The sequence below is a fragment of the Vicugna pacos genome, chromosome 6, assembly GCF_048564905.1.
Source record: "Vicugna pacos chromosome 6, VicPac4, whole genome shotgun sequence".
Taxonomy (NCBI): domain Eukaryota; kingdom Metazoa; phylum Chordata; class Mammalia; order Artiodactyla; family Camelidae; genus Vicugna; species Vicugna pacos.
Window position 1 is genome coordinate 28057767 of NC_132992.1, and position 8172 is coordinate 28065938.

The 8172-nt window shown below is 50.4% G+C and overlaps 1 protein-coding gene across 1 annotated transcript; it reads left to right on the forward strand.

The window, feature by feature from the left end:
• Positions 1-1415: 1415 nt before the first annotated feature.
• On the forward strand, positions 1416-6881 carry ACTC1 (actin alpha cardiac muscle 1). Its single transcript, XM_072962719.1, has 7 exons — positions 1416-1634; positions 2243-2393; positions 3539-3863; positions 4560-4721; positions 4853-5044; positions 5833-6014; positions 6551-6881. Exons 2-7 carry the CDS (start codon positions 2265-2267, stop codon positions 6692-6694), a joined length of 1134 nt encoding a protein of 377 aa, XP_072818820.1. The 5' UTR covers positions 1416-1634; positions 2243-2264; the 3' UTR covers positions 6695-6881.
• The last annotated feature ends 1291 nt before the right edge of the window (positions 6882-8172 follow it).

Consider the following 8172-nt stretch of genomic DNA (forward strand, 5'->3'; position numbering starts at 1 on the left):
CATCACCCAGCTGTCCCCACACTTTCTTCTCCAGACCAACCCAAACATGGTCGGGGAGCTGAAGGGGGAGGGCCCAGCATTCCCCAGTCTGGACAAGTATCTAATCAGCAGGCCTCCTTAGCATATCAATCCAAGACCACTCCAGAGATGGATGCCTGTGCCCAGTTTTCTATTTTTAACTGGTGTGAACAGGAGGGAAAACACAGGCATTAAAAATCAAAGTGCCAGTCAAGAACTGAGACTACAGGGCACCCCAGGGCAAGCCAGTGATCTATGTCCTTCTTATGTCTCTCTGTTCCTTTCTCTTCTCCTTGATTCATGCCATCTTTTCATCCCCTTCTCCAAAGTCCCAAGATCCTTCAAAATGTTTCCACAAAGAAGCTGATATCATTCATACCAGTGCTTCTCACACTTCACTGTACATATGAGTCACCTGAGCATCTTGCTCCAACGCAGATTCTGATTCAATAGTTCTGGGGTGGGGACCTGAGATTCTGCATTTCTAACTCGTTCCTCGTTATGACGATTTTGTGTGCCCATGTCGTATCTTCGTCACGGTTGAGGTGGCTGTTATCTTCTTGACAAGAACATATCTCTTTCAGTCTTGTCTCCACCTGGAATAGAGGCCTTTGCCCGCAGTTTATGGATGTTCGCCTGTCCAACAGCAAGTGGACAAGCAGTGTTTGGCATTTATTCCTTCATTCATTTGACAGCAAGGGATCCTCTTCTGGCCTAAAGATAGAGTCCGAGTTTGAGCAAAGCCCTCGAAGCATGGAGGAGAGCCACCTGATGTCTGGGCGGGGGTAAACCTGCCCTCTCCTCCAGCAAGACTTGGCCGGCTCTCACAGTAGCTCTTTCTAGTCTCTTCCCGGACCAGCCCCTGGCCCGTGCATAGACTGGGGACCACGATGGCCTTGGTTGGTCTCAGCTCTCTGCCCTAGAGGAGCACAGCCCCAGCCCTCTAAGTTAAGTCATGCAGGTTTGTGGGAACTAGGCCAGGAGGGTGCCCTGTCCCAGGCACCCCTTTTCTGGCCACCCAAACGTGCTGCTGTGGCGCCCTTTGGGCCCAGGAGGACTGCCAGGGCTCCGCTCCTCCAGTTCCCAGTCCTGGAAGATGAGAAGCTGCTGTCACTCCCCTGCTGCCCTGGGCCAGCTGTCGGGACCCCTCAGCAGAGGGCAGGGCGCCAAGGCTTCCCACTTGGTGTGGCTTATTGTCTCTGAGGCTGGCGGGGCTGCGGGAGAACCAGCCCACAGCACACCCAGGGAGCACCCCCACCCAGGAAGGCGGAGGGGTGGGCTGGCGTCGCTCAGTCTTCCCCTGCCCCCTACCCTTCACCGCCTGCCCCTCCCTAGCTCCCTATTTGGCCATCCCCCTGGTTGCCCCCTCCCCTTCCTTACATGGTCTGGGGCCCCCTGGCTGATCCTCTCCCCTGCCCTCGGCTCCATGAATGGCCTCGGCGCTCCTCAGTGGTGCAAAGGCAACCAAATAAGGCAAGGTGGCCGACCGGGCCCCCCACCCCTGCCCCCGGCCGCTCCAACTGACCCCGTCCATCACCGCGCTATAAAGCCGCGCGCCCCGCGCCGGGCACCAGCGCCTGCCGCCGCCCGCCCGAGCCGAGCCCCGCCCGCCGACGGTGAGTCAGCGCCGCCCGCGCCCGCCCGCCGCCCGGCTCGCCGGGAGCCCAGCCCGCCCGGGGCCCGCGCCCCGCGCTCCCGCCGCTCCGCCACTTGCTTTTTTTCCTTCCAAGACCAAACTTGTCATTTGGTCCTCTTCCTCTGTCCTGGGCCTCGGTCCTCACGGGAGAGGAGCGCGTGGAAGGCGAGCCCTGGGCCCTAACGGGGTGTTTGCGGCCCCCGCCGTCCTGAGCCTTTCCCTCCACCTGGGGCACGAGCACGGATGGGGCTGCGGGCGGGGCCGACGCGGGTCCCCAGGCTGTGGAAAGGCGGAAGTGCAAATGGCCGGGGGAGACCTGCTCAGGGGTGGCCGTCCCTTCTTGCACTGGGGCGGGGGATGAGCCTCCTGGCCCGAGAGCCTGGGTGGTTCCACGCGCCTTCTCCGCAGCTTCCTCCCACCCTTCGCGTTCTGCCCCGAGGCGAAGGGCGATGGAAGGCAGCCCCCACCTCCACCGCCGACTCCCCTGCCCGCAGGCCCCCCTCTGCTCTGTCCCCGCCTCCCGGGGCGCGGACAAGGCCAGCTCCACAGGCACTGAACGTGGGCCGCCTCGCTCTCCTCCACCCGCAGACCCCGCCGAAGCTGTGCCGAGATGTGCGACGACGAGGAGACCACCGCCCTGGTGTGCGACAACGGCTCCGGGCTGGTGAAGGCCGGCTTCGCGGGCGATGACGCGCCCCGCGCCGTCTTCCCTTCCATCGTGGGCCGCCCGCGCCACCAGGTAAACTGCGCGCCGCTCCCCTGAAGCAGCCCCCAGCCCCACTCCACACCCCTTCCTGCCACCTCTTCAGCCCGGCAATCTAGGAAATTTCTCACCTGACCTTCCTGTGTCACGAACTCTTTAGGCCAAATAGGAAAAGATGGATTAGCTTCAAATCCAAGCCAAGACAAGCAATACTCCCAGCTTCCAACATACCAGGACATGTGCGTCCCCTCCACCCCAGTCCACTGCAGGGTCTCAGCTCACCGAGGGTCCGATTCCCCCATGTGAAAGAGCAGCAGCTTCTGTCTTTCACTCCTGACCCGCCTTTTTAGTCCTCAGTGTCTTCTCTTCTGCCTCCCCTTTTCTGTCCTGTTCAAAACTCATAATAATACAACTTAGCCCAACCAACCGGGAGCCAGGCCACGTTGCTCCCTCTTGTTCACAGCCAGATTATAGGGCTCCCAAAAGATGTAATCCATCTGCTTCCTGGCTGTTGCATTTTTAGAAGCCAGGCGTGACAGAGGCAGTAAGTGTCATGGTGATAGTGACATGCCACCTTGTTTATTAAAAGAAATGCCACGCTCTCTGGCTCTATGGCTTTGCCACAATGCCAGACAGGCTGCCAGGGAGGAGGGCAGTACTCCTCAGTGCGGGTGAACGATGGCTCCTCCAGGACCGCCCTGGGCAGGCTGGACTTCACCGACAGAGTGTATCAGTCCATCTTTTTATGTTCGCTTGATGAATGTCAAAATCTTTTCTTAGGAGAAATACAGTGTGTCATTAATTCAGTCATTCCACAATGTGGTCATTTATATTCCAGTTGACATGGGTGATGAGCTTAATAATTTAGTGAAAGGATTATGGTATTTTAAAAATGGGGTGAGAAAAAAATGAGATTAGGCTCTGCTTCTTCAGTGAAATAGCTTCATCCTCCACCTAGTTATATTCTAAACAGTAGAATTATACCTCTTGGGGTGGGGTGAGGAGAAGATAAAAGATCGATTTTAAAGGATGTTTCTAGATTGGGGTAAAATCCTGTTGTTTATTATTTCTGGTATTCATAAGATGTCCCTTGACTTGGGCAGTTAGGATAAATTAATAAGGCATCGATTATATTCCTGACATGGTGGAAGCTTGATTTTCTCATCTCTTTCTTCTCACAGGGAGTCATGGTGGGCATGGGTCAGAAGGATTCCTATGTAGGTGATGAGGCCCAGAGCAAGCGAGGTATCCTGACTCTCAAATACCCCATCGAGCACGGCATCATCACCAACTGGGACGACATGGAGAAGATCTGGCACCACACCTTCTACAACGAGCTCCGTGTGGCCCCGGAGGAGCACCCCACTCTGCTCACTGAGGCCCCGCTGAACCCCAAGGCCAACCGGGAGAAGATGACCCAGATCATGTTTGAGACCTTCAACGTCCCCGCCATGTATGTGGCCATCCAGGCAGTGCTGTCCCTGTACGCTTCCGGCCGTACCACAGGTATCTTTGGATTGTGAGATCGTCCCTGATTAATTACATTCCCAAGTCACTGACCTTGGCTGTGAATCAGTCTCCCAGTGAAAAAGGGAATGATCCCTTTCCTCACACTCCCTGGGAAGATGTCTGTTCTAAGAGAGAGGTGACAGTAGTACCCTGAGGTTGGTTTCAGAGCACACTTATTTCTAAGAGCTGAAAGAACATGGACTTAGAGACTTCCATTGCCTAAAGTATGCAGTGTCACACATCCAGACTCTGCACAGCATATCAGCCTGGGATGTAGCAGTCACGGGGATGTGTTCACACCATCACAGCCCCTGGGCAAACATTTCCAAAGAGAACCCACATTCCCTACAGGGTCTGAGTCAAAGAAGAAAGAAACATCTGAAAGTTAGATAGGAGGAAAGAAAAACATGCCTGGTTGCTTGCATAATGTGCTAGTGGCTGGTAAGAGGGATGGTCACTTGAAAGTGTCCAGGGGAATTTTTCTAGTGCAATATTTAAAAGGATGAGATGTTGCTGGCTTCAGATTTAGCATTCATTATGCTCATTTCTATTCCTCATGTGAAAGGGATCTAATTCTATCTGGATCCTTGCCCAGTGCTGGTATCTCTTAGCCAAGATTGGAAGCAGGCTTTGGCATGGCTAAAGCAGTGGTCCTCAGGGCTTCACCTTGTTCTCATCTATTTCCTCTGACAGGCATTGTTCTGGACTCTGGGGATGGTGTGACCCACAATGTCCCCATCTATGAGGGCTACGCTTTGCCCCATGCCATCATGCGTCTGGATCTAGCTGGTCGGGATCTCACTGACTACCTCATGAAGATCCTCACTGAGCGTGGCTACTCCTTTGTCACCACCGGTGAGTGTGTGTGTGTATCTCATCTGCCACGGCACGTGCCTGGTTTTCTTCCTCCACCAGCGAACCCACCTACTTCCCCGCGGTCCACTTCACTCTTCAGAGCTTAACTGTGACACCCTTTATTTCTGCAGCTGAACGTGAAATTGTTCGTGACATTAAAGAGAAGCTGTGCTATGTCGCTCTGGATTTTGAGAATGAGATGGCTACTGCTGCTTCTTCCTCCTCCCTGGAGAAGAGCTATGAACTGCCTGATGGCCAAGTCATCACTATTGGCAATGAGCGCTTCCGCTGCCCCGAGACGCTCTTCCAGCCCTCCTTCATTGGTGAGTGGTAGGGTCTGGTGCAGAAGCACAGCTTTTCCCTAGAAATCTTGGGCTCTTCCAGAGTAAAATCTATAATAATCAACAATGATTAAGGGGAACAGAAATCATAGCTTACACTCTCACACAGTTCAGCCTCGGGTCCTGATGATTCATTAGAGGATTGGCCATCACTGCTCTGTAGCAATAATATGATAGAGGATGACACACTGGCTTCATCTCAAAATAAGGAACGAGACAGAGTAGGAACTGAATAACCCATATCTGCAAGGAAGGGATGATGACTCAAGACTGGTGACTTAATCCGATAAGTTCCATCACCAAGTAGCTGGACTTTACTTTCAGATTGCTCATTATTAAGTGCAATGACAGTCCTACTCATGGTAATAACTGGACACTTGTATATTACCAAACATCTTTCCTAAGGCGTGATTTCCAAAAGGAAGCTTCTCAGGATCTTATTTTAGTCATAAATAAGAATTGCATTTATCTGAGGTAAATATGTGCCTTGTCCTTTTCTAATGCATCTCCATACATCTGATGGGTGCAGCAAGTGTTCTCTTCAAACAGGTGCTAAACACAGTTGTTCGTTTCTTGGCAGTGTGTTGTGGATTTACTGTCAGCACTTTGAAGACATCTGTTCCACAAAACCCTGCAATGTATTGTAGAGGAACATATGTTTCAGAGACAAATGATGACAGTTTACCAACACAGAGGAGTCCTGTTCCCTTCCCTCCACCCTGGTCCCCTGGTATGAATGCACTGTGATTCGGTTTTTAACTTGTTCCTAGGTATGGAATCTGCTGGCATCCATGAAACGACTTACAATAGCATCATGAAATGTGACATTGATATCCGCAAGGACCTGTATGCCAACAATGTCTTATCTGGAGGTACCACCATGTACCCTGGTATTGCTGATCGCATGCAAAAGGAAATCACTGCCCTGGCTCCCAGCACCATGAAGATTAAGGTAAGGAACTTCTGTGGGTGGGGGAGCCAAGGCAGGTCTCAGTATTCCAAACAGAATTCCTAACTCCTTTCCCCTCACATTTAGCCTCCTGTCTCCCATAGACTTTACCCTTTGGCTTTTCTAGCACTTTTTCTAGAATTTTGTCTGATTTTTCTAGCACTTTTCCCAAGATAGGAGACTTGAAAATACTTTCAAGCCGTGGGTAAAAATAAATCTTTGAAGAAAAAAAAAAAAACACATCTTTGAACACATTTTAACAGTCCCCAACTTTCAGGCTAGCCTCCACCATGCAAGTCGTTTATTACCACATTATACGGAGAAGTGGGTCAATTCTATTTTGTAGAGACTTTGACAGTGAAAATGATGAAATGGAGAAAAACACATCAAACTTGACTCCACCATATTCCTTTGTGGTACGAAGTATCACGTTACAGTGAATTGATCACGAATACATTTTCTATGAATCTTTCTAACGTTGCTTACTGTGTTGCTTGGAACTTCAGAGTTCACTGGAGGTGTTTGTTTTCGCTCTACAGATTATTGCCCCCCCAGAGCGTAAGTACTCTGTCTGGATCGGGGGCTCCATCCTGGCCTCCCTGTCTACCTTCCAGCAGATGTGGATCAGCAAGCAAGAGTATGACGAGGCAGGCCCATCCATCGTCCACCGCAAATGCTTTTAAGACGCCTTCTCTCTTAGTCTGCCCTACATTCAGGATGACAGTATTATGCTTCTCGGAGTCTTCCGAACCACCTCCCCTCATCTCTCATCAACCATTGTACAGTTTGTTTACACACGTGCAATTTATTTGTGCTTCTAATATTTATTGCTTTATAAATAAACCAGACCAGGACTTGCAACCTACAAAAGCAAGCCTCTCATTTCTTTTGGGGATTTGGGGTAGGAGTGGGGTGGGGCCAGAGTTTGCTCACTCAATCCATGGGCTCATGTATGGGCCGCCTTGACACTGTGAGCATGGTAATATCACAAACAACAAAGTTCATCAGATGAATTAGTGTGACTTTCAGCTGGGAGTTCCAGCATTAAATTTTGATTTTACTCTTTGGGACAGAATCATGAACAGATCTCATATCTGGAAAGCAGATTAGGTTTAGCTCTCCATAAGCAAGCAATGGAACTGGAGAAGACAAGGCTCTAAGATTAGTGTCTGCGAGCAACACTGAGATTGTTTTAGCACACGTTCCAGTTGTTTTTATAACTTTGCAGAAACCACACAGATAATGATAATGAGAAAGTCAGAGCTTGTTTTAAACTAGTTTAAATTCTCAGTTCCGGGTCTCGTTGGTTGTCTTCCTGGGGACTGTGCATGTTACCAGTGGAATAGTGAGGCCAGCTGACTGATGAGCCCAGCCGTGTCCTATTCCAAATACTCCCTAAACAAATTAAGACCGTTCTGCAGGTTCAGAACAAATGTGAGGAAAACAGGCACCAGAGACCTCCGCCTAATCAGTGACTAACTTGTGGGACAGAGGTCTTCAGTCTCTTCAGTCCTTTGAAATCTTGGGATCTTGGGTTGAGTGGAGTGCAGGCTATGAGGTCCTGAGGGGTCAAAGGGACCAAAAAGCCACAATATGCCCTTTGCTGCATGCTGGGCTTTTTGTAAAGTATCCTGGGGCTAGTGCTGCATCCAAAAGGATGTGTTGTGCTCTGTCCTTGAGAGGTTCACGTACACTACTCCTAAACCCCCAGTGTGTGTGGTCTGGGAGGCTTCAAGGAGACGGACATGATTCGGTCTTGAAGAATGGCTCAGAATTAGACAGGACAGAAGAGGAGGGAGGGAATCTCAGCAGAAGGAAGCCGGGCAGAAGCTAGTACACAAAGCTCAGGACCGGCTGGTGGGAACATGAGTTTCAGGAAGTCAGTTTGGAAAGGTAGCTTTCAATCTGCAGAAATTTAAATTTTTTTCGCTTTCAAATTAGTTGTTCATGAACTGTTAGAGCATTTGAAGGGACTTAGTTAAACTTCTATCTATTGATGAAGGAATCAAGACAGAGACATGAAGCAACTGGTACAGTGTTATACAGCTTGTTTGTGGAATATCCAAGACAGGAACCCAGATTTTTTGACAGCTAATCTAATGGTGCTTTTAAAACAATCTTTTCTAACTTAGTCATAATCTGTCAAGAGTACCCCCATTCT